Source organism: Rhinichthys klamathensis, unplaced genomic scaffold (genome assembly GCF_029890125.1).
Source record: "Rhinichthys klamathensis goyatoka isolate OS25496 unplaced genomic scaffold, OSU_Roscu_1.1 h1tg000127l_1, whole genome shotgun sequence".
Taxonomy (NCBI): domain Eukaryota; kingdom Metazoa; phylum Chordata; class Actinopteri; order Cypriniformes; family Leuciscidae; genus Rhinichthys; species Rhinichthys klamathensis.
In genome coordinates, this window is record NW_026606664.1 from 3,422,960 (window position 1) to 3,449,880 (window position 26,921).

Here is a 26,921-nt window from a genome sequence, read left to right on the forward strand (position 1 = left end):
AAAAAAAAAAATATATCTTTGACCAAAGTTTCTACTAAAATCGTGTGCCTAACTCTATGATAAAAGAGTGACACCTGCTGGTTCTGTGCTGTAAAAATGTATCATCAATACTCTGCCATGTTGCATGAACAGAAACACTCCAGCTGAGCTATGTACTAACATACGTAGCCTAATCAAAGCAGTTTCATAAATTAATATTCCGTTCTGTCTTTTTGAATATTATCTCTGATCAATACATTCACACAAAGAAGAAGCCTTTTAATTGGAAAGCGTTTTATGTATAATATATATATATATATATATATATATATATATATATATATATATATTTTTTTTTTTTATTAAACCTAGACACAACCTTCAGCAGTTGATGTTGACAGTTTTCAAACTGACAGAAGTCTTTCACTGTTTCACAATATTAAGAAAAAAATTACATCTCAATTAACATACATTTACAGTATGCAACCTTAACTATATAATAATTCTTTTAAAATATTAATTTATTTTCTATTCATAATATTAATACAAAAAATTATTATGGGTATATATGAAAGTTTTAAAAATTGATGAAAGAATTAAATAGGGCATTAAATAAATTATTATTTAATAATAACATCTTCGCATCTGCAGATGTGTAATGAAATAATAACTTATTATTGTTAGAAGGGCAATATTCATTAGCCTATAGGATATTTCTAACATAAATAAATAAACCTCAACCTCACTTCTGAGTAATAAAATGAAAATGTATGAATATTTCTATATGTATGGATTGATTATTTAAATATATAATCAAAGATGAATGAATGAATGAATGAAACACATTACACGAGATAAACATTACAATGAGTATACATCTATTAAAGAAAATCTGTGGGGTTTGTTCAATACAAGTTACACCGGGTCAGTGACATGACGCACGCGACGTCGGCGCGATGACTTTCCGCTGTCTTGCGTCCAGACGCTCGTGAAGCCGCAGTGCTGCTCAACGGCTAACCGGAGACGCTTCGCTGAAACATGCTCCCGTTATCCATCAAAGATGACGAGTACAAGCCTGCCAAATTCAACTTGTTCGTCAAGTTATCGGGCTGGTTCAGGTAACGACGCTTAAATGTATAATAATTCATTGAGTTTCACTCACAGCTGTCGGTTTTGTGTGGCTAATGCAGTTAGCATGCTAGTTAGCTCGGGAAACCGTATTAAAATGTGTCTATAAAACAGCATTTAGACTAATTCCTTTACAAAATATATAGAGTGAATAAATACATCCTGAAAAGTTAATTTAACTGTTATGACAAGGAAGCAGACAGCTTCAGGTTATCGTTCAGCCAGACAGATGTTAGCAAAGCGAAGTTAACATTTAACAAAATGTATAATTTCACTCAATTTACGTTATTAAATTTGTTACGATATATTCCACAACAAAACACGTCTATTAAGAGTGTATTTGGACCCCATGTCATTTTCCCAGAGCATTTAATTTTTATAAACTTCAGTCGTGTATTTGTTAGCTGTAGGTTTACAGCCAGTCTGTCTGGTAAGTCCACTTTTTAAAATGAATCAGTCTGAAACCTCCCTCTCTATTTTTGTCTTTGTGTTCTTCCTCAGATCAATTATTGCCGATAAAACCTCTCGGAATCTGTTTTTCTTCCTATGTTTGAACCTGTCCTTCGCGTTCGTGGAGCTGAGCTACGGCATATGGAGTAACAGGTAACGTTAACAGTAGGGGGGCAAACAAGGATATGCCACGTAGGTCTAATGTGGGATGAGCTAGTGTGCTTTTGTTTTGGGCCCTTACGTCTGTTAGGAATGTTTTGAATGGAGTTTCTCCCATGATCTGTTGTCATAGTCATCTTTGAAGTGAGATTGCTGGCTTATCGAAGTTTATAAATACAGGATGTGGCTCAAAACCTATTGAGGTGTTTCATCTAGACAGCATATGTGAGCATATAGGTATGTTTGAATGTTTAACAATGCCTTAAATGCCCAAAAATGCTTTTTAGTGAAGCAGATCTGGCTTGGTTTAGAACAGCTGTAATATATCAAATATGGGGAAAGTGGCATTAACCATTTGTATGCCATTGTATATTAATCACAGTATATATTCCCATTTGTATACCATACATACTTTTATTGAGGTTGCAATATTGTTGGTTTAGACTTATATTTATATATATATGATATATGATGTTTATTAGTAAATTGTGCACACTAACAGCAATTTGCAATGTCAAAGTTAACAGAAGTTTTTTATTTTCAGTTTTTATGCGAAATTAGTGTTTTATGTTTGTTTTATTATTGTTGTTGTTTAATATAATAATTTATTTAATACACTGATAATATTATGCAAATTACATAATCCCACGAATGGGAGTGCAGACAGTGAAGCTTTTTTTATTATTATTATTACTTGATGAATAATATCAATAATTATAATATGTAATTATTGTAATAATAACTTATTATCATTACTATATTCATCATAATAATAACAACAATACTATTTATTATTTATAATTATAATATAAAATAATAAATTATCATTTTATTATTATTGTTAATTATAATCATTTATTTATACACTGATAATATTATGCAAATGATAATAATAATAATTATTCCTACTATTTTCTTTAATCAATTGTTATAACAATTATTATTGTTCTTTATTATTTGACTGAACACTGTCAGCAATTTGCAATGACAAAGTTAGCAGAAGTTTTTTTTTCCAGTTGACGTGAATAATTTCTTTGTTTACATTTTATTATTGTTGTTTAATATAATCATTTATTTAATACACTGATAGTATTATGCAAATTAATGACACAACTCCTACAAATGGAAGTGCAGATAGTGAAGACTTATTATTATTTTATTTTTTTTACATAAAATTAATAGGTATGTATTTTATGTTAAAATTATTACTTATTATAATTGATTTAATACACTATCTGTCATTTGAAAATATTATGCGAATGGGAGTGCTTGCAGCAAAGCTTGAATTATTTTAATAATTATATTTATAATATTTTTATTTTATTTTTTTTATAATAATTTAATAGACTATCTGTCATTTGAGAATGAGAAACTGAATTATTATTATTATTATGAACTATTTCATTGTATTTGTACATTTAAAAACAAATATCAACATTAATAAGAGTATAAATATGTTATAATATTCTTTTTTTATTTACATTTTTATTCACTAAAATTATTTATCTATTTCATTGCACAGTTTGACCCACTTGCAACCAACAATATTTGAAACCCAAATCTCTGTCAGTATGAACATATCTTTGTCTTTAAATGAAAGAGTGAATAATATCTAACAAAAGGCCTTACGCGACTCTGACCTCAGTATGGGGTGGGACGCAGTTCTCAGGTTTCATGATTATTAAACACTTCCCTTTTTGTGTTGCTTTGATTCTCAGTTTAGGTTTGATATCCGATTCCTTTCACATGTTCTTCGACTGCACGGCTCTTCTGGCAGGCCTTGCAGCATCAGTCATCTCACGGTGGAGGTCCAACGACTCCTTCTCATACGGGTGAGAGACCACTTCACAACTTAAAACAACTTTTGTGCTAGAGTACCAATGACACAAGTTTCCTATTAAGGATATATTCACTTCTGCTTGCGTGGTGTTGACAGGAAACGCCTGTCTTTTTTGCATCATGGCATTCTTTTGCAAGCCCATTTGATTATTTTTGTAGGTATGTCAGAGCAGAAGTTCTCGCGGGCTTCGTGAACGGCCTTTTCCTCATCTTTACCGCCTTCTTTATCTTCTCAGAAGGAGTAGAGGTACGTACGATTATAAGATTACTGTTGATTCACTTGCCAAGTGACACTGATCCACTAAAATCTGTTTATGAATGATGGCATCTCGTCTTCTCACCAGAGGGCGCTGGAACCCCCTGATGTGCACCATGACCGCTTGCTCCCGGTGTCTATAGCAGGGCTGTTGGTGAATCTTGTAGGAATATTCGTTTTTCAGCATGGAGGACATGGACATTCACACGATGGTGAAGGTAAGCATCTTGTAACTATTAGGTGAAAGCGGTCCGAGTCGTTCACACACGTGCTTCTTCATAGATGTGTCATGTTGTTTAAAATTTTAAGGTCATGGCCACAGTCATTCTCTGTTCAATGGGAGTGTGGGACATGGACACAGTCATGGAGACCACGGCCACAGTCATGAGTCCAAACATGGACATGATCATGGGCATTCCCACGGAGGACATGGCCATTCGCATGACGATCCCCACGGCCACGGTATGACCTCAAGTTATCTCACTGATTTGTGTGTAGTGTATTTCTATTTCGAGCCAGTACTGTTATAATGCATCAGATGTGTTATTTGGTGTCCTCATGCTGTGTCAAAATTTTAGAAGCTGTTTTGATACATCGTGATGGTGTCTGGTATAGCATGATTCATTTCTAATCTGTCTGTGTCCTCAGATGACCAATCACACACACCGGGGAAAGGCGCCAGCAAGCAGATATTACAAGGTATGTTTTGTATTTATGTTTAGCCACCTCCAGATGGCGCTAGAGATCTCTTGTTTAACGATAATCAGCATGCTTTTAGCAAGGTACCAGATATGAAAATATTTACAACCACATATATCTGGTCTAGACAGCTTTTTCCTCTTTTATAGGCGGTCAATATTTTGAATTCTTAGTAGATGAGGTTCTGTAGTCGTAACAATTCTGAAAATTATCCATCTTCATTTAAACAAGGAAAACTCTTGAAATGAGTGGTCTACATCAGATGTGACTGGATGATGGACTTTTATGTGTGACGAAGTGACACCTCTGACCATCCCAACCTCTAACCTTTGACTTGGACTCTAACCTGGTTTACACTGATACCAGAGCAAGTGCTGTACACTGTCGCTTTAAATCCTTTTGTCCGAGCTTGTGTGGGAAAGAGCAGAGCAGAGAAAGTAGTTTGTCCCCTTCACCCTGGCACACACAGAGAGAGAATGGATCCTTTGGGAGGCCTGCTCGAGGGAGAAAGAACGGGGCACAGAAGGGAGGACCATGTAGAGAAGGGGGAGGGGAGGGGAGGGGAGGAGGTGACAGTGCAAGAGGTTACGCTGCCTCCATCCCAGCCGAGGATCCTCTTCTCACTCACTGTGATGAATTGCAAGTAGATTGTACCAACCTTCCATCCTGAAGCTCGTCATGTCTATTTTGGCTATGTTTGGAATAGCATTCTAGTGTACTACTCTTACTTTTTACACAGAGCTTAGTATGCTAATTTTCTCTATGCGTAGTATACTTAGATGTACTGTATTTGCACAAATGTGCAGTATGCTATATAATGCCCTGCACAGAATATAATGCCCTGCACAGAATATAATGCCCTGCCCTGTTCCCCAAAATGCAATGCCAATGGTTGACATTTTCACACAGTTATCATCATTATTATATTGTATTTCAATATTGTAACTATTTTAAATATATATATATAAATACAATTATTAATATTATTAATTTCCCAAAATAATGTTATTTGGGGAAAATATAATGGAATATATAAATATTTTTATTATAATTATTATTATTAGTATTAGTATCATTATGAGATGAAAATATTAGTTATTGATGTTATTTTACAAAAGACAAATGTTTTCATTAATAATAATAATTTAAACAATGTTTTAATAATAAAAAAAGTAATTTGACAAAAAACATTGTTTTAATTCCATCATTAATATTATTATTATTAAATTAAAACAGTATTATTATTATTATTTTACAAAAATAGATATGATTATTATTAAGGAAATTAATATATTTATAATAATAAAAATAGTGATATGTTTTATCAAGTGTTTTAGAAGTGTTTTTATTTTTAACATTTGTTTTAATTAATAATAGTATAGTATTGAATATTATTACCAAAACAAATACTTTCAGGTCATTTTCTTTTTCAGTTGTATACTGTTCCCATTAGTATTTTATTGTCTTAATTGTTGGCAGTATATACTGCATAGAATTTGGTAAATAGTAAGCTAGTATTCTATTCCAAACACAGCCTGTTTATAAGGACGCGGCGAGCTCCAGCATTCTTGTTATTTTTCTAGTATTTGCTTTGACCACATTTGGACGGGGGTCTTCACTTATTAGGGAGTTTGCTCCAATACTGCGGTCATGCTTTCTGCAAAACTGAGAGTAACCGCGAGTATGTCATCTGATTCTGGGGAAAGAAAAGGACTTAGTGGACTGTCTCATGGCGTGCCATCACACCACAGTCCACAACTATTCTCCAGTGTCAAGACAGGACAGCCAGTACAGACCTTTGAGTTTAGGAAATGTTGACTAACTCACTTCAAGGTTTTAGCGTAGTATTGTATGTTTTGATATATTCTGGAGATTTTGTCGGGGAGGACAGTCTTACAGGTTAGCTATTCATTCTAGGATGTTCTCGAATTAGCTGTTTGTGAAATGACATCATCAGTTTGAGGGTTACCACTAGACTTGGTATCCCAGACAGCAAGTTCTGTCCACAGTTGTTATGTTTTGAATATGGGTGCTAGCAAATGTTGTATCCTCATCTCAGACTCCATATTTACTCACTATTAGTGATTTTTAAGTGAAAACCAGGACCTTTCATGTAGACAAAAGCCCTAGAGCAGAGGTTTTCAACGCACTGCACTTATTTGTATATTATTTTTAATATAATTTGTTATACATATTAAAGATTTAGTTATAATATTAATATTACATACTAATTTGAGATATCGTAAAATATATTTAGAATATTTGTGTATATCTTTTAAATATTTATAAACATGTAGATTACCATTCAAAAGTTTGAGGTCAATATTAGGGATGCACAATATATTGGCCACCATATAGGTATCGGCCCATATTTTAATTTGTAATGTTAGCGTTATCGGCCCGATAAGAAAATTTGGATTTAGATTTTGATTTATCGGCCGATATATATCTGTTATCGGCTTTGAAATATAAAGAATTATTAGTTATTGGTGTTGGCTAAAATTTTCATATCTGTGCATCCGTAGTCAATATAAATCTATAGAGCAATTCACATTTATTCAGCAAGGATGCATTAAATTAATCAAGTGTCAGTGAAGACATTTATAATGCTACTAAAGATTTATTAAAAAAAAAAAATGCTGTTCTGTTGAACTTTTTCTTTTCATTGAAGAATCCTGAATTTTTTTTTCACAAGAATAAAGCAGATGATCAACATTGATGATAATTATAAGAAATGTTTCCTGTGCTCAAAATCACCATATTAGAATGATTTCTAAAGGATCATGTGACTGAAGACTGGAGTAATGATGATACAAATTCAGCTCTGCATCACAGGAATAAATTACATTTCAAAATGTACTGAATTAGAAAACGGTTATTGTAAATTGTAACAATATTTTACATTATTACTGTATTTTTAATCAAATGAATGCAGCCTTGGTGAGCATAAGAGACTTCTTTCAAAAACATTTAAAACATCTTAACAACCCCAAATTTTGAATGGTAATGTGTATTTTTTTTTTTAGGTTTTGGAACAACTAACATTTACATTTATTTGTTTAGCAGACGCTTTTATCCGAAGTTTTCTTCATTGCAGGAGTTTTTCTTCACATTGTTGCGGACACATTGGGCAGTGTCGGAGTCATCATATCAGCCATCCTAATGCAGAAATACGACCTGATGATCGCAGACCCTATCTGCTCCATGCTCATCGCACTTCTCATAGGAGTGAGGTGAGTACGCACACCTCGGCCCACGCTATTATGAGCATTGACCTCTCTCGACTCTGCTCAAGACATCCTCCACCCTCAACCCCACCCAGAAACCCTCAACAGCACCCAACACAGATCATACAAAAGCCACTTCACAGTGCCCTTCACTAAGAGCCCTGTGGAGCCGTTGGCACTCCAGCCGGGTGAATTACAGGATACACGCTCGGAGGGTGGAGCCCTGGGCACTTTCTCAACATGTGGCAAAGCCAGAAAACCAGGACTGAGGTCTCTCATGTGGCATTTTTCAAACAACTCCAGTCGAGCAGGAAAAAATGCATGCTTGTCTAGCATTCTTGTGCCTTTGTTCGCTTTTTAAACCTACCAAATCTACCATTCCTCCTGCAAAATCCCGGAAAAAGCATCAGATAGTTTTATGGTGATGAATAGGCTTCGTTTTTTCTGTGTGATGTAGGTAAATGTGCGTAAAGGCTGTGTAAATTTGAGCAGGAGCTGCTGTGTGTGTGCCCCATGTTTAAATTGCAGATGGCCTGTGGTTACTGTGCTTCAGTGAAATACCACCGTTCCAATGGAGAACGTGGCCCCTTTTTGCAAAATGTCCCGTATATTAATCTCGTCTCTCCAACCCCCCTCTTCCTCGCTCTTGTCCGTGTTTGAGGCTTTTCTTCTCCCTCTCTGGAATGTGGTGGCGATCTGTGAATGTTACTGCAACAAAGGCATCTTTTAAGATGGATTTTTTCCTTCTCTTTGTTTCTCAAAGAGGGGAGGTTTATGTCGGAGACCCCAGCTTAGACATTTTTTCCCCTCTGTTCTTCAGTTTTCCATGCAGTTCTAAAGTGGCAAATACTGAGAATTGAGAGTAAGGCTAAGAGCATGGACGATTTCCCACATTGCACCTGCGTGACGACGTCTCGGTCTCATTCAGGTGCAATCTGGAGGTGGATCTGGTATGGCACACGCACAAAGGTATCACATGAAAATGGAAAGCCCTTCATTTCCAGAGCACATAATTAAAATAGCTGCAAACTAGAACAGAGCTTAGCCTCCATCTCATGAAGCTCTAGACGTCTCGTTCCTGTGTTCCATATGTAGACATTGTCTTTTGACGCTAACAGATTTTGAAAACACAGTTTGACTAAACCTGTATTGGTTTTCTCAGACCTCAGATTAAGAAAAAATTCCTGGCTGTGTTCTCAATTGAATACTAGCATACTGGGCAGTATAACTACTGTTCAAACATTTGGGGTTGGTAAGAAGTCTCTCCTGCTCTTCTGACACTTTTGATTAAAAAAAAAGAATGCTGCATAGAGTCTGCTACTCTTTAAAAATATTATGTGGAACAGTATGTCAAATTGCTTCATTATGGAATGATAAGCATTCCAAACAACATTCTAAATCACATGACCCAAATTAAAACTTATTTTGTATTTTTAATTAAATTTGATGTAAAAATTTAAGAATGAGTTAAAAGAAGTTAAATTGAGGAAGTAATAACTTCTGATTGGAAAGCCATGTCAAACACATTGCATTGTGGGATACTGTAGTATGCCTGTTTTCGTCCATATAATGAATGTCAGTGGGGACCAAAACAATTTTTTTTTAAATTGTAAAATACAACATAAAATACAAAACAAAAAGTATTTTATGTTGTGTTCCACTTAAAGTTGTGGGATAAAACACCCATTTTGCATATATATTGCAGAAATAGTAGTATTCTAGGATGCTTTTCTGAAAACAGCCCAAGAAAAGTGATGCATTATCCAGAACTAGGCTTAATGTGTTTGGGGAAACCTGCCTGTTACGTATATGGATTTATTAAACACATGATACCAGTATGAAAGATGTGGACCAAAGCATGAGTTCATCTGGAACTCTAGACTCTCTTTTGCGTTTGAACTTCATGACTGTGTACGTCTGGCGCAGCAGAATCATTTATTGTTTGAGTCTTGAGAGAGATAAACCATAATTGGCCACGTGGAATGTCTGTGGTTCTTCGTTTGATCGTTAAGATGGACTCTGCTTTGCTTGGACAGCGTTTTTCCCATGCACCCCACATTGTGAGATTGATATTCTCAGTAGAGTGCCTTATTTTGATCCAGCCGTCTTGCTCACATTCAGATGTTTGACCTTTCACTAGGGTGATGGACTTCTCCTTCATCAGCCGCACCTGAGGCATGACCCATGTGCGCGGGAAGACCCCCCGCTGTACGTGAACAGGGGTGTGTTTAGCTAAGGCCGCTCTGGGTGTGGTAGCCTTGCTTTAGGGGGATATCTGGGGAGCTGTCTTGGTACCCTGTGGTTAGTAAGAGGGAGTGGAGGAGTCCTGCTGCTGTGACCTACAGCAGTCCCCCACCACCAAAGTCTTCCAAAAACCACTAATCGCTTTGGGTCGCAGCCTAAAGCCCAAGGAATGGGCGCACAAGGAACGTTAACAGTAATTAACATTTGTTCTGGGTGTACTAAGCTGGGCCTTTTGAGGATGGATTCGTTTGTCTCTCCAAAGCTGCTTTTGTTTCATGTTACGGTGTTATTCTTTGATTTACTGTATTTCTTCACATACTATGCTTTAGCACTGTGCTGGCTGCAAAACTAGCTACTTTACACTGTACTTTTTTTCAGAATTCTAATTCATGGTGTTTAATTGGTGGGGAACAAGCCACATATACATGCAACGTCATTCACTTTATTTTAGCTCAGCTCTGCATATTAAAATAATGAATGTTCACTGTTAACTTGATTTCATTATAATTTCATATTAACTTGTAAGTTCTAGCTCTTATGGAGCATATTTAAAAACAATTACTTGATTATTTTTTGCATAACATTTCAGTAGAATACATACAAAAATAAAATGCATGATTTATATATAATTAATTTAATAAATAAATGTTATGCAATAATAATTTAAATATATTAAATAATATGCATACACTATATATTTATTAGGCTAGATAATATTATTAATATATACAAATTAATTAATCTAATATATTTAATATATAATCTCTTCTTTAGCTATAAAATATATAGTAGACTCTAAATATGATTTTTTTTTTTTTTGTATTTTAAAAATAAAATATTTAATTTAATTAACATTTTTACAGTCTTAATTTTTTAGGTGAAATGAGACCGACGATTCATCCAGGTTTACTTAAATTGTCTTGTATATTCAGATTGGACCCCTTTTTACAAATACGCTTTGTGGCAAGAGAAAAAGTTTTAGTATTAGTAATAATTTACAGTAAAGTATTGGCGGAGCTGGTCAGATGTTCAAATGTCTGTAGACACTCATACTACAAAAATATGCCCTTGAATCCAGACATACATTTTTATGTTCAAGGCTTAATAGCTATTTGACCATAACTTGAGTGCAGTAGGTTCCTTGCAGTAAAGCACCTTAAGCTTTTTGTGGTAGAATCCCAAGAACTTCTTGCCCTAGAAATGGAAAAGTTAGTTTCCTTTTCCATATAAATCTCAAGTTAAAAGTACCTGCTCTAATTCCCACTGTGCTGATTCAGACGCAGACTTCACTAAGGTCACATCATTCCTGCGGTGGTTCTGGTGTCATAAATGCTTCTGCGCTCCAATTAGGGACTCAGGTTATCTGGGCGTGATAACCAATAATTTCTGTGCGGTTTAGAAGTGCTTGTGTTTTACTGTGACTCCAAGCTGGTTTCAAAAAAGTTCATAGGTTTGTTCGACATTCGTCCGTGCAGAAATAATGTATCCTGATCGTCACCCTGACCTAGGTGGTGACATTTTGTCTATGTCACTGGCCAGCTTACCCTTGACACTCGCACGTAATTGCATTTTGGATGGCTGAGTCACTAATGTAACTGCATCACGGGGTTTTTTGGACAGGTTAGCGATCAAGCACCAGTGAACGGTGAGTGCCTCTGTTTCAATGAACAGGAAGGTGTGGAACAATAGTATGATGTCAGAGGTCTGAGGTACCCTCATCCAGTACTTTCCTGTTTTCATTTTATTTTCTAAAAGAGGGACAAACAGACCAGTTACTGAGAGGAATCCACAGTGGCCAGTTTTATGACCTGTCACAGTACATGTCGATGGAAACGTATGGTCATATGTTGCAGTGGAATAGGTAACAGACAATAGAAAATCCTTCAGGAAGTTGTTCTGTGATGTGACATGCTATACTCCATATAACACTATTTTAAACAGCATTTTATTCTTTATTCTTCTTTGTTTATAAATGCAGTTTTTATAATCTAATTTTAATTAAGAGTCTACATGGAATAGTAGTATATAAAATTGCATATATAATATATTAAAATAATTATATATATATATATATGCGGTCATTCTGCTAGTAGACTTGATTCATTTTACTTTCCCGGTGTACTCAAGCTGATAGATCCAAAGAAGGACGAAACAGACCAATCAGGCTCTGGTGTCATGTTCCTATATGGCTTTTATATAGATTACAAGTTTGTTCGGTTGCTTGGTAAACCACAGTCATTTTAAGTGAAGTATTAACAAAAATGTTTGCATGCGTTGCAATTTAACAAGTGCATTTAACGCATTACCTAATGTTACTTGACCACAAAGACTGCTGAGTAGCCAGTAAAGCTATAGATTGGTCTGGAGTGCAGTGCTAATATTACTCATCTGTGCTCTTAAAGTAGTGCAGTGAAAGTCTGGAGCACCTGACAGGAACATTTCAGCTGAGTCAAAACATGACTATTGTGAAATCGAAGCCTTGTTGTGAGTAATATGATTGCAGTTTGTAATAATTTATCAAAACAATGTTGGGGCAAAATATTTTGAAGGCTGACATTGTTGCTGTTTTGACTTTTTTTTTTAAAAGGTCAAATGTTGTGAAATGCTTCTTTGTTGATTGCCACATTTGCGTTTCAGTTTTGTGAAGGTCTAAAAGAGACAACGATCAGCTTCTCCACTTTGGCGTGTCCCAAACTGAGGCTGGGGTTTCAGGGAGGAGTTCAGGAGAATGTGGGGGTGATAGAGTAGATTAGGGACCGGTAAAGGAGTCCAAACCAAGGAACCCTCTAATGGTTCCCAGATGGAGCAGTGGTCAGGCCTTGAAGGTTTGAAAGAGGACTGATGACTTTATAAGATGCTGGCCTAGCCAAGACCTAGCTTTGATGGGGCAGAAACGGCTGACTGGTTAGGAGAGAAATAGTCTTAGTCCTATCCTAACCAGTCAACCGTTTCTGCCAAGTGATTCTTCTGCAGAATGAATGGGTTTGGATGTCTATCCTAGTGTGCTCAGGGTTGCTTGCCGGCTCACGCGCACTACAGCTGTTGGAATGACATCAGCACAGCTCTCTGCTACTCCACCCCAACTATAAGATGGGCAAGTTTATGTTGGACCATGTTTAGCATGCTCTGAAAAAATCCTGACAAACAAGAACTCTTTTCATTAGGATTATGACAGAATTTCCTCTCCCCAGTTTTATAACAAGATGTGTCAAGCTGTAAAATCACAAACCAAATCATACCCAATGACGTCTTTATGTGTGGCGTCCCATCCTGTTGCCCGAGTTTGCCTTGTACTTGGCGCCCCATTGAGTTAATTTCTGATAGAACGGCAACTCATTTCTCACTTTCCTCTTTCCCACAGTGTGGTTCCTCTGCTCAGGGAGTCTATAGGGATCTTGATGCAACGGACGCCTCCTTCTCTGGACCATGCCCTTCCTGAATGCTACCAAAGGGTGAGTCGTTTCCATCTCCTGGATCCTGTTCTTCATATTTGGCTACTTGGTTAGAGAGAGTTTTCAGGATAATCTGGGATATCAACTGGGATAGTAGCCAAGTTGTCCCAAAAATTAACTAGCTAACCAAGTAGCCACATTTGAAGATTCAGGAACTTGACACCTTATTGAGGGTCTGATCTTTAAACTTTATCCTGCTGCAAAATGGCGATGCCAGGTTGTCCTTAAACATTTCCAGATAACCAACAACAAAAAAAAAACCTTAATGACCTCCAGAACCTCCTCAATTTGTCCCGTTGCAAGATTTAAAAAAAAAAAAACGGAGGTTGCATTTGCTAACCAGTAATGTTCTTTGCAGGTCCAGCAGCTTCAGGGGGTCTATAACCTTCAAGAACCTCACTTCTGGACCCTTTGCACAGACGTCTACATCGGTACACTCAAACTCCTTGTGGCGCCCGATGCAGATTCTAGATGGCTTCTCAGCCAAACGCACAACATTTTCACACAGGTGGGGACTGTTGAGAAATACGGCTTTAACAAAGTCATCTCGTTCATTAAAGGTCATTTCAAAGTTTCCATTACATGATCTTTTCCGCCCTGTGCCCAGGTTGGCGTCAGACAACTGTATGTTCAGATTGAGGTGGCTGCCATGTAGGAGTCTGCCAAATTTCTCCTGATCTTTGGGAGTCCTGGGACCAAAGACCTTCTGTGCTGCTGTGGGGAAGTTCTCCACCTCAACCCATCTCTTTGGGTTTCTGTCGCTCCACCTCCATCTTGGATCAAGATGGAGCTGGTGCAGTCCAGCAGTCTGACTCCACTCTTGCCAGAAAACAACAACTGACCAGCTACAACAATCTGATGTTTTGGAGGGAAGAAAGAACTTGCAACATTTTTGCACCCTCTTGGTCATTTGAAGTTCCCCGTTGCTTTTTACTTTTATGATCCCACCAAACTGTTTCTTTTCCTCATAATTGTCACCATTTTCCATGATCAGAATGGGGTTTTAATTATTGGTGGTATGAATGTGGAGTTCAGTGGACATTTGTAAAAAAGCAAAACAAAAAAAATAGCAGTATGTGATTCATTGACTCTTTTTGTACATCGCTTTCTTTGTGTTTCAGTTGCACAGTTGTAAAGAGATGCAGAATTTGTTTGCTAATGCCATTATGTAAACATAAACAGATTTGCCTGCATTTCTTAAGTGCCTTTTTAAAAACGATCATGGACAATCGCTTGGACCGTATTTGATGGTCAACATGAATGCGATGAAAACTGGATCTTTATGAATTTGAGTTGTCTACAATTAAAACATTCCTTTGCATTTGGCTTTGCTGTTTAAAGTTTGTATGAACAAGTTTCTAAAACCTCATATCAACAGAACGACAAGGAAGCAGCTGTTTCAAATATAAATCTGATGCCTGACTTGAATGGAAATCGTTAAACTCCTATTTCACTTTTATTTTTAATGCACAAAGAAGGTACAAGCATCAGAAGCCAACTTCAACATATTTGCAGTAAAATGTCAGAGGCTATTACTGTTTATTTCCTTTTAAGTAATAGGTGGAAACAGTTAATCAAGATCGGTTAGTCCTGTCTAGACACAGACCTTTTCCAGTTTAAAATGGCTTGATTTCCTTCAGTGATTTTCTCAATATAAACCTTTTACTTTGTTTTCAGCTGTAATTATAAATCTAAGCAAAACAAAAAATTATTCTGTTCTGCAATAGGTTGAAGAAAGGACAAATGAAAATGTTTGGTTGCTTTTGAATGGTCCAATTATGTATTTTGAGTTATGAGTTTCAGGACAATATCACATTAAACAAGCGTCAAACCAATTGTTAAACCTTATGTTTACCAACCTATTCAAATTGCACCAACATGTTAGATTTTATCTTTATATATATATATATATATATAATTGCTTTAATGTTAGGTAAAATATTCATGATCCACAATATTGTTTACAGATGGGTTTAATGCAGTGTTTTCAACCCTACCACTGAAAGGGTATAAAGACAATTTTAACTGAAATTTCACTTCTCCTTTGTAAGAATAAACCAAGTTTCTTTGAGAGAAACACAGGATTTTGAGTGTGTTATCACAGAACCAGTTTCAACCTTAAAATAATGTTAACTGGAAATACAAAACCGTTCTGAAAAAACGATGACAAATCAGGCCTACACCATGACAACGCAAGTTCTTAAAAACGATCAAATATATCTGAAGAATATTTGGTGGTTAGAAAACTTTTCTTCAAACAATTAAGCCCATCACATAAAAACAACACCACCACTTTCCCCCCTAGTTTTTTTTTCCTTAAAGGTGTGCCGAAAGGTACACAACCTTCATTTGAAACAGTAAATGTTTTATGAATTTGACTTTATATAAACAAACCAGAAAGTTTGTTTGACAATTGCTTGGCTCACTTTCTATGCAAGTCATGCTGACAGAAATGAAATGAGAGATCACAAACAAAACCACAGATGTAGATGAAAACAGTCAAACCACATTTTGGGCGTTGATGTAATCAGTGGCAGCGAAATGAGTCTTTATTGTATGAAAATCGATCTTCATCCATTATGACATGGGTGGGTACATTCTCAAAAGAATCTCAGAATTCCCTTTTATCTTATTTACATTCTTATTAAGAAAGTTCCATTAAGAAAGGCTCTTGGTATGGAAACATGATGCCGATTTTGAAGAAAGCTCAATTTCATAGGCACTAATGCAACCCAGATGCAGTTGGTCCACAATAACCTTTTCCATTTCCTCTATAATAATTCCATAATTTATTTTTTTACAGCATGAACATGACTGCCACACATCAAACTAACCATCCCACTCCCAATCTAAATCTTCTGCAACTCTAGCCCGACCGGTGCTTAAAGGTTAAAGTGGTCAAATTTGATCTGGAATTCTTCTGACCCTCCAGCAGCTCTGGCCTCTCATGTGGACCAACTTCTGTCCACTTGTCCTGGGAAGGGAACCTTTCTCTTCAGGACCACAAGCTTCTTGGATATCAGGAAATGTACGTGGAACTATCAGTCATCTTCAAGGTCTTCAATCCCTCGGGATCGCTGAAGAGTTTCAGCATGTCCACCTCCAGAGGGTGAAGGTGTCCACTGATGATCATTGAGTGAAGTGGTCCTCCCAGGTCACAGGAGGCCAACTCACGCAGCGTCCCGGAACGAATGGCCTGGTCCTCGGCTCCGACCCGAGCCAGACCAACACACACTGTGTCTTCAGTCATTGCTGCATTGAAAGAAAGAACATGGGATAAACCTATGAAAACAGCCTTTTAATCAAATCTAATTCAATTTTCCGTCAATGCTTGCCAGTATCTCAAGCTGGCCAGACGTCCAGATGGTTCAACCACAGAGTTCATTTAGGTTTTCAAGCAATTCAGAAAGGTTTGGAAGAGTTTCTTACCCAGTTCCTCGCCACCATCCCGTCTGTTCTGTAGAATCTCCAGGAGTTGCTCAGCTGCCTGAGCGACAGTCATGTACCTGGGAGGCTCGTAAATCTTTCGACCCCTGGAAACAAAGTGGACTTGAACTCTTTAAAGTGAGCAGAAGTGTCTGGTATCTTCTATTAATTTTTCTTGAAATTAGATCTGAGCTGTTAATGCGCAGGTAACTTGAAGTTGCAGTTGGCCCCAGAACACTGAGCAAGAAGGTGCCCATTGATGCAATTTACATCTGAGCTAAAATACTTTGCATGCTTTAAGGTGCATTAGCCATCCATCCTTGATGAAATCAGTCAACTTGAAGAAGTTGGAAACATGCTTTGAATTTCTTTTCGGGGCCGTTTCCCCCTCCCTGCAGTGAAGGGCATCAACCTCACTGGACAAGCATCTGACTGTGACCAGAATCATGCAGCATATGGTTATTCCATTTCCGAGTAATGGTACAACAGTGCCAATAAATCTGGGAGACATTAGCACACTTTCCAGCCTTGAACAGTGAACACGCACCAGCGCTTATGCTCGTCTCCTTATAGCGTACATAGTGGAACACTAAAACCCATTTGGGGTTTATGTGGATTGGATATAAAATTACACAAAGTGCGCAACCATGGGGGGAGATAATTGTAGGACACCAAGGAGAGAGCAAGGAGTTAACAGCCATCTTCTATGAGGAGAAATAACTCAAGTTCAACACCAGTGAAGGTTTTTCGGAAAGACTTCGAGTTCAAGTTTGAAAGCAGAGGATGAAGTTCCCTATTGCCGATAAAACATATTTCTGAAGGCTTCAGATGGGAAAATTATAATGTGGCAGTTCTGGAGGCGGCCCAGGGAAGGTCCATGATAACATATCATGCGTCCAAGTCAAACAAGCTGCCACAGTTTTTACTGTTGTTATTTTTTTCCAGCTCAACCAGTCGGCCCCCCTGCAACTCGCATGAATGATGTTAACTCAATGTCTGCTGCAAACCACAAGTCGACCCTCCCGGAAAAGCACCACAGACTTGATATAAATCAGCAGAACCCCCTCATCCCGACAGAAAACCAGAAAGTGAGAGTCTTACCTCATTAAATTCTCCATGGACTGCTCTTTGACTTTGATATCTGTGAAATAGGGGAGTTGTAAGTGTAAGATACAATAAGCTTGAGTTTTATAAACTAGGCCTCTCTGGATGTTACGGTCACATCATAAATAGTAGGTCGCCCCTCCATCTGGGGCTGTTAACCCCACGCAGTCTGGAGTTAAGTACATTTTCAGACTGCACCTGAGAGAGGCCCATATTGAGAACAAAGCAAAGACAAATGTACAAATCATGACCAGTCATGTTCTCACACCGTGTCTACACCGAAAGCATCGATGTTAACCTCAAAATGTTCATGAATAACAGCAATCGGCTGAAAGTTCAAGGCTAGACTTCGGCTACAGTAAAACAGGACAATTTCTTTTTTTCTTTCAGGACAATAGCAAAGCGTTTTCACAAGTTTTGTACCTTCCAACTTTGAAAAAGATGATTTAAATTAGTAGGCTTACTAGGCTAGACACCAGAAAATGTACATAAAAATCATTAAGAAAATATTTGGGGGGGGGGGAAAACAGAAATCAGAATATTGACATAAAATTCATAATTAATAAAAAATAAAATAATGAAGTGGCTGTAGTTGCTGTGTAGCGTGCCAAAATTTGAAACAGAATGATCTGACTATGTTGGGAGTAGACACTGTGTTTGCCTAGATTTTTTTATTTTGAAATTAATATAGAAACATCAGCAAATAAATCGACCAATATTTGCCAGCTTGATTAATAGCCCATGTCTTGTTAGCAACATTATGATGAATGGATGCAGCGTATAGTCCTTGTGTTTTGTCTGTGTGTGCTTTTGTTGTGTCTGCGGGTTATTGTGTTAGATAAGCGGACTTGCGGCCAAGGGTGGAAGGGGGGGGGGGTGTCCGATCCCCGCCTCCCTCTGTTTGCTTTTGAATAATGAGGTTAATAACACTGATCCCTCTCTTGCTCATTTTGGTCTTCGCTCTTGCTCTCCGACTCCTCAGCTGGGAAGCACCTGGGGACTCCCACCCCTCCTCCTCTGGCCCCACCAGCCAATGAGACACGACCACCAATCCGTAGACTTCGATTTTACCAACATTCATTACCAAAGACGCCTTCCACTGGGAAATCCCACTGGTACTTTTGGGGGTTTATAGAGAGTTGGCTGGAAATCTCTACGGCAAACAGATTTAAACGTAAATTATTTGCTACCATCTGCCTTGGGGGTACCAAAGCATTTGCAACGGGTCCAAGTTTAATGTGCCCCCTGAAGGGAAAAGCCTATTTGACGGGACGTCAAAATACGGGGGTTGTCGCATCTGGTTTTGACACATTCATTGCTACAGTGACTATTAAAGATGCAACAAACATGCATGCTTGGATAAATTGCTTGGGGACATGTGAGCTACGGGACAGACCGGAGAGCATGCCAATTGTACGACATCATATAACTTTCTATCTAAATATAACATCACGTTCACAAAGACTTGAAGGAAGTGCTTACCCAGCAGGCACAGCGTGTGCAGGCCCATATCCCTGTTCTTCTTGATCTTATCATAGAAGCTCTCAGGTCTCCACGTCTCCGTCCAAAACACAATGGACACTGTCTCGCCAAAGTTGTAGAGCTAAGGAGGAAAACGCAATCACATTCATATTTAATTTACTCGCACAGCATCTATGTTTCAGTGTGTTAATGTAGACCATTTTCAGCGACAAGGTGCTTCCTGTTATTCAGTGGGCATGACATCATTGTAAACACTAGAGTGCCGCACAGCTGACACAACAAAGTGTCATTAAAGTTACTTTACGTTCTACAGACCTTGTAAAGCATATATTAGTCCAATATGACCCAACCAGGGTTATTATAGATAACTGAAACTAAAACTATTAAACAATTGTTACCTGAAATAAAAAAAAAATGTTAACTGAAATAAAACGTAATTTTATCAAGTAAAAAACAAGTTATCGTAACCAAAAATCAGGAATTTGTTCCTGACTTATAAATTCATTCCCTCGTTTTAGTTCAATTGTGGAAATGGTGTAATTAAATTAAAACGTGTGAAAAATGTAGTACAATGTGGACTCCATTCAACTAAACAAGAGAATTAATTAATATGTTTGTCGAACAATATATACCTAAAACGAGGGAATTATTTAAGAAAACATGGCCACAAAATAATGTGTGAACAAATTCTTAATTCATGCCCACTACATCTTTTTTTGTCACGTTATGTGTGGGGCTCAGTAGGTTTTAGCATGCTGATAGTCTAAGTAAAGAAGATATTTAGAAAAATGTCTGTTTTTTTTGCATGTTTCATTGTTAAAATTTAGTTTTGACCTCGTAATTTGTAATCAAAATGTCACAATGATCCGTTGAAACGTCAGACTTCCCTCTAGTGATGTATGCTGGACTCCTCCAATCATTTTGTCTGGTTAAACTCCGCCCCTTTCTTACAATCGACTGCAAGCTCGCATTCAGATCCTCCTTACAGAGGAAAAGATCTGTCGTTACTTCCACTTCGTTATGACTTAAGACCGTCATTCAGAATCCACTACATAGTGGGAAGTAGGACAAAACTAATTCTTCTAATACAACAATTTGAGTTTTGGGTAACAGAGAGTTGCAAAAAAACAATACACACATGGGTTGGGGAATGTCATGCTTTTTTCTGGCATCCCTATTTCTTGATTGAGTCCAATTAGCGCATCTTAATCTGCACCCAAAACAGTAATTGCAAAGTGTGAGTTAACCTACCAAATCCCTCTGTAGCTGAGAGCGGCAGCTGCGGTAGATGATTTAGGACCTGCTTTCCCTACCTAAATAATATCCTTTAGAAATGGCGCCACTGATCTCAGATCAACTGAAAATGCCCATCGTGAGCTTAGGGCGGCATCTGGGGCCTCTTGGTACACAAAGCTGCCCTGACAGGTCAATACAAGGGGCTGTTATTGATGGCCACTAGGCTTCGTTGATAGACTCCGCTGGGACGCCTACAGCACAAAGGCCGTAATGCCGTTTGATCATTTTCACGAGAGACTGGGCACGAATGATGCGCAATAGCAAATTACGTTCTCTGGAAAGTGCATGTTGACAATGACACCATGGGGAAGCTTTGCATTAAGGTGCGGTCACATTAGCGACATTTCGGCAAACTTTTGTGTAGCGATGTATGAAGCACAACTGACAAAGGCGTCGATTTCAAAACCAAGCAGCTTTTTGTTGGTCGGCGCAGCTAATTTGCATGACCAATTTGAACCAGTTCGTGGGGAAATATCTTGCCCTGACACGAAATTCACAATTCGTAGATTCCAATTCGCCTTTGGCTAAGCCCCGCCCCCCTTAGTTACTGTTGCTACGTCTGACAAACAAACTTCATCTGGGCTCAGGTATCAACATGGCTTATGCTCTTCCTGCTGATATTTTATCAAACTTTTATAAAGCAGCAAATAAAGTGTCCGATAGAAGTAGGCAAAAGGGGCTGCGATATACGTTCGAAGGCTATATTCACGACATACAGGTGAAACGCAAGGAACAACAAGGCATCCAAATAGAGGCAAAAGCATACCGGTCACAGTCAAAAATGAACCACCGCATATCCTACTAATCGAGACGGAGGCTGGGACTAACAATATCAAGGAGCAACACTGTTCATGCAAAGCTGGGTAGGTCTCTATTCACTTCTATAATCGTTATTACAAAGCAAACGGACTACGCGAGTATAACGTTGTATTTATTAGCAGCGTGTGCTAGACGACACTTGTCAGGATTTGACTTCGGTTTGGGAAGGGAAAAAAACGGACACCCCCCTCCAACCTCTCTGGGAAACGCATTTCTGTGTTACAAATGCCCCAGGCACAACGTTTAACCATATTTTTGATAAAACTACGACGGTAATAGCCTGCCGAGACCAAAAATATGAGACGCCTGTGTTAAAGTCAATGGAGCGCTGTGAAAAAGTGTCGGACCACTGTGGGAGCTCGTTCTTGGCTGCGCTGTGATTGGTCAATCTACATTCTAGGGTGTGGCTTAGCCAAAGGCGAATTGAAATGACTGGATTTCGCCTGAGAAAATTCGCCAAACAGCGGTAAATGTACCTGCAATCCACAGCAGCCCACCGCGTTCATGATGGAGGCGTTGTGGATAACGCGATACTGTATCCCAGCATTCAGCGCTCGCAGAACCAGGTCGCTGTGAGTTGTGGCCCTGGAGAGAAGCAAAAATCTGTTTTGTTTTTTGCGTACATTACTCCAAAATATGCGCCAACCACAGATTGGCTACTTGTCAACATCTTTTCTTACTACTGTGTTGCGCTGTTTACAATTTGGAAGTAATCCAAATTGCACCACAAACGCTTATCCTTTTCGATCTTGAATATATCATTAAATTTTATTAAACCCACAAGTTCCTAAGTGCAGGAAAATGAGGAGTCAGACCCCCATCCCTCCCCCCACCATGTGGGTTTTGGTGGTTTGGATGGAAAAACGCCTGAGCCAAACACTTCGCAACCGTGACTAGAAACGATAGAGACGGGAAAGTGCGGCGTAATTAGCTCATCTCTTCTGGAGAGTTCCCAAAGTACCCAGACCTCAGGCGTCCACATCCCACTTATTGTAAGACCGATATCATTGCAGCCCAGAGCATTGGTGCTCAACCACTCTGTGGTTCAAATATTCGGAATAACAGGAAACATTTACATTATCTACAATTAGGCTGTAGAAAGTGTATTCTGATGGATTTTTTGTTTTTTTTTTATACTTTTGGTTGAAAGGGAAATTTATTTTAAGGCGTGCATGCTTTTAAGTGCACTTGATTGTACGTAAGGGCATTATCAGAATCAAAATGAACCAAACAAGTCTGAACATTTCATCCAATTTCTCATGTAATATCTTTTTTTCATTTTATGATGAAATATTAATTGGATAGACTTGTGATAAAGCAGTGTTTCCCCTAGGATTTTTTTTCAAGGGGGGAGGGGGGGGGAGACGACTGCTAGTGTTGCGGAGCGGGCGTGTTACGGATACGTGGTGTAATTTTTTTTTTTTTTAATCAAAAAGCATGTCTAATTAATTGAAATCATGTATTATGAATCATTAAACTTATAATTTAAAAAATATATATATATATATGAAAAAAAAAAATCACACTAATTCTGTGTTGTGTTTTTTCTGGTAATAAAATGAAGACATAAAACACAAATTTTATCATTTATCATCAATTTCAATCATATGAAATTAAATAAACGTTTTGTCAAATAACTTCCTGCACAATGAGCTTTACTGTTAAAATTAAAACATGGATTATTCCATAAAAATGTCAGTTTTGATGATAATTTATTTGGATTAGTGTTAGTATTATTACATTGGGACATATCTAAATTCTAATGTACAACAGTAATATATTTCTGTCAGTTTAAACCGAACTTTTATTTTGACGGGTTGCCGTGAAGACCTTTTGAGTTTCTGTGTGTTTACACAGTCTATGGTTTATGTCATGATGATAGTTTTTCTCAAATGAAGCGTGAAATGATCACGAAGTGACTTTCAGAGTGGATCTAGAGCCTGGAGAGGAAGTTCATGCATTTGTGTCTTCATATAGGCCAAAAAACAGCGCAAGCGTCACACTTGCTTCAGTGTGTGTGTGTGTGTGGTAAATGAAACTGCGCGTCGGCGGCACCATTCATTCACACAGAACATGCAGGGTTCGTATTTAAATAGTCTTTGTGTTTTAATATTCACACACACTAGTCTACATCGCGATTTGATTTCAAGTGTACTGAACTGCTTTCTATTTTTTCCCCAAATTTACAAGTTCCGTGAAATTCCGCGTTATACACTAAATTCCTTTTTTATGACTGGATTTCGTATGGCGCCCCCCCAAAACAATGGTAGGGGAAACACTGTAAAGCTTTCCAATAAAAGCCTGTGCAACATCTGAATTTAAATTTCCTGTTAAGTCATTGCATTTGTGGGATAGTGGTATAAGTGATGGCAACGTAAGAGTGACTCAAAACATTACATGACAAATATGCACAGAAACCTCAAATGAAAGTTGCCAACTATGTTGTTGAGGGTAAGTCCTCCTCAACAGTCTGACCGGATGTTTTAGTTCAGGTCAAGTTTGCAGTTGGATCAAATATGTCTTTAACAGAAGAGACTGGCTACTGTAGATTTCGAAGTGGTTAGTTAGTCTTACCCAAAAGGATCACCGACCACCAGGAACGCCACATCACTGACATCTGCTCCCTTCAGGATCTCATCCGCCTGTTGTTCCACCATGTCTCTGTCTGCCAGCAGCAACTCGCGCCCATAATACTGCTCCTGAGACAGAAAACAACGGCAGCAGAAATATATCAATATTTCAGAATGATCACGTATTTAAGTTTCATATGTGGGTTTTCATATCAGTGTTGCACTTTATGCTTAAATGTTTGATATTATTATTGCAGACAAATATAATAATTTAATAACATTATATTTGTAAGTATAATTAATATAATTAAAAATAAAAATAATAAATATAATTGAATTTCTTATTGGATAGTTGAAACAAACCATGAAAGCAAAGGAGAAACAACCTGACTGGTAGAGTAGATTTTATTTAGTTTTGATTCTCAAAATATTAAAAATGGAATTCATATTACTTCTGATATTTTTTGTCGGGCCAACAGTCCGAAATAGTCCAGAATGTCAAAGTGGTTTACAATTTTTTTTATATATATAAAAAATTAATTATAATAAAAATAAAATTGGGTTAGGTACGGTTGCATAACCTTATATTATCACTGCTGACAAAATACTTAATATCAGAAAAACTTTTGTCCGCCATATCAGTTAGTATGGGGTAACCAACATGCAGGGAGTCATTTTTTTGTCAAGTGACAAGAAAACTATTAACAGGAAATGGCATCACAGAGAGTCAGTAAAGTCCTTAAAAATATCACATATTTTGACCTTTTATGAAAATCCACGGCTAGTTCAGGTCAAACTATATATTCTTAATGTTCATGATTCATACATTTTTAGCCTTGAAAAATATGTTTAAAAACTTTTATGAAATTAGTACGTTTTACTTAATTCTTATTTTAGAATCAATAAATCATTTTTTGTAGAATATGGAATAAACCTTTTCAGAAATATTTGAAAAAGTAATGAACACAAATATCACATTTCATGGCATGCGTGTTTTAATCTAGTAAAAAAAAAAAAAAAAAAAAATCTTTAGATCATTCCAAGCATCATCTGTCATCAACCTGCATATTGCTGGCACGTGAGTACTATCTCTCCATCTTAGGTCTCAAATTACAGCAATATTTCAAAATGCAATCATAGTCTTTATCGAGATATATATCGAGCTGTCAACCGTCAAGATTCAGACCTAATAATATGTTGAATGATACACATACCAAAGCTTCCTTCCCGACGGTCAGTATGGACGTGTAAGCCTCCAAATAAACGCGACTACACTGTCGGATGATCTCTAAACCTTTGACAGTGATGTCTTTAGCATCGCCCAGCCCGAGACCGATGAAATAGAACATCTCTAGATCAGAGAACACAGCAGGTTTCACCGTTACCCGTCGCTAAAAGGCTAAATCGCAAAATAATACATTTAGAAGCGCTTTAAAGAATGCAAAGGAGTTGTCTGTCAATATACTTTTTGCGATCTTTTATCAGACACTGAAAAGCTTGCAGAATACTTTGAGTTTCACTGTTATTAAGCACTCACATGGTGCCACATGGAGCAACTGACAACCCCTGCCGTAAAGCATAGACTACTTCACGACAATGTCGCGTGCTGTAACCATCTGGTAACCATAGAAACAAAATAAGCTGGAGTGAACTAGATGTTCATTTAAATTCACATTTATTGTGTCTAGGATGTGGTGAACAGTTAATTATTGCCATTAGGATATTTTAAAGTTAAAATAATGAATATAAACTTTTATATTTGTTCATATACACCTTTTTAGTATTGTATTATAATATATTTTAATATATACTTTATTAAAAACCTATATATACCTATGTGTATAGGCTATATTAAAATATATTTTATAATAGAAAGGTATAAACAAATATCAGTATTAATATTAGTGTAGTTTATACTGAACAGGTATAACCTATAATTAAATTGAAATGCCTGTTTTACTTGCATTTTTGTTATTTTAGCACATATGTTTCTTTGTGTGACCTATAATTGCCACACAGCTCACAACACATTGATTTAGAATAAAATCTAGGTGTTTAATGGGTGAACTCTCACTAACCTTAAAACCACACATTCAGACATTGTGCAATTACAACCATATTATGTAGTTTAGTGCAAAAGGATGAATAATGGCTAAGTTCGGGGCTATTTACTGTGCTGTTTGCTGTTTGTTTACTCTGTAAAGCCATCAGTTTCTCCCTCAAATTGCAGAGAAACATTATGAAGAAAAATGTGCACACAGTCTTTCCCAAATACCATAGAACTTTTTTATTACTTAATGTGTTGTTGATTTATGTTTTGTGCAGCACTTTTAGTATTTGGAGCAGCACTTTTACTATGTTGCAGATTCCAGGGTGTTTTTCATGACCGTTTATGGATTTATGATTGTTTGGATATTGGATTGACTGAAAAATGAATAAATCTTAATAATAATAATGTGAAAATAATTTCCTTGTTGTCTATGGGTTGTATGCATGACTGTGTGAAGCTGTACTATGACTCATAATGTGATTTGGGATAAATCCATGGTACTTAATAACCATGGTTTAGCGGACCGTGAGCTTGACCTGTTTTATTTGTAGGTTAATAGGCTGTGAATTAGGGTGAGGACCTTTTGTTACAGACAGCTGATACCTGTAATGAATGAACACAGAGTGCAGTCAAAGGTCTTAATCTAAATATAAGGCTTACAAGCCCTAAAGGCTCATGGACCATCTGGTTTCCACCCCCATTGAACTTGAAACATGAAGTCAAACAAAGTCATGTCAGATT

The 26,921-nt window shown here is 37.3% G+C and overlaps 3 protein-coding genes across 3 annotated transcripts in view; 2 read left to right on the top strand and 1 right to left on the bottom strand.

Moving 5' to 3' along the window:
- Positions 1-26,921, top strand: part of cdc14ab (cell division cycle 14Ab) — a 117,655-nt gene that overhangs the window by 73,392 nt on the left and 17,342 nt on the right. The window lies entirely within an intron of this gene.
- slc30a7 (solute carrier family 30 member 7) lies at positions 928-14,346 on the top strand. Its single transcript, XM_056256582.1, has 11 exons — positions 928-1,097; positions 1,609-1,710; positions 3,435-3,548; positions 3,715-3,802; positions 3,900-4,029; positions 4,121-4,273; positions 4,460-4,510; positions 7,608-7,743; positions 13,343-13,433; positions 13,792-13,941; positions 14,041-14,346. Exons 1-11 carry the CDS (start codon positions 1,018-1,020, stop codon positions 14,086-14,088), a joined length of 1,143 nt encoding a protein of 380 aa, XP_056112557.1. The 5' UTR covers positions 928-1,017; the 3' UTR covers positions 14,089-14,346.
- dph5 (diphthamide biosynthesis 5) lies at positions 15,952-25,702 on the bottom strand. The gene is made up of 8 exons (XM_056256585.1): positions 25,345-25,702; positions 24,135-24,259; positions 22,037-22,145; positions 19,446-19,566; positions 17,961-18,000; positions 16,863-16,966; positions 16,376-16,685; positions 15,952-16,342 (listed from the first exon to the last, which is right to left on the bottom strand). Exons 1-7 carry the CDS (start codon positions 25,477-25,479, stop codon positions 16,453-16,455), a joined length of 867 nt encoding a protein of 288 aa, XP_056112560.1. The 5' UTR covers positions 25,480-25,702; the 3' UTR covers positions 15,952-16,342; positions 16,376-16,452.

Bases quoted from the DNA above. Each gene is read 5' to 3' on its own strand.
- slc30a7 (XM_056256582.1), top strand. From the start codon at position 1,018: ATGCTCCCGTTATCCATCAAAGATGACGAGTACAAGCCTGCCAAATTC. The intron at 1,711-3,434 runs GTAACGTTAACA...TTTGATTCTCAG, and splicing joins TACGGCATATGGAGTAACAG to TTTAGGTTTGATATCCGATT. The intron at 13,942-14,040 runs GTGGGGACTGTT...CCCTGTGCCCAG, and splicing joins CGCACAACATTTTCACACAG to GTTGGCGTCAGACAACTGTA.
- dph5 (XM_056256585.1), bottom strand. From the start codon at position 25,479: ATGTTCTATTTCATCGGTCTCGGGCTGGGCGATGCTAAAGACATCACT. The intron at 19,567-22,036 runs GTACATTTACCG...TTTCCTCCTTAG, and splicing joins TGGGCTGCTGTGGATTGCAG to CTCTACAACTTTGGCGAGAC. The intron at 16,967-17,960 runs GTAAGACTCTCA...CTTTGTTTCCAG, and splicing joins TCCATGGAGAATTTAATGAG to GGGTCGAAAGATTTACGAGC.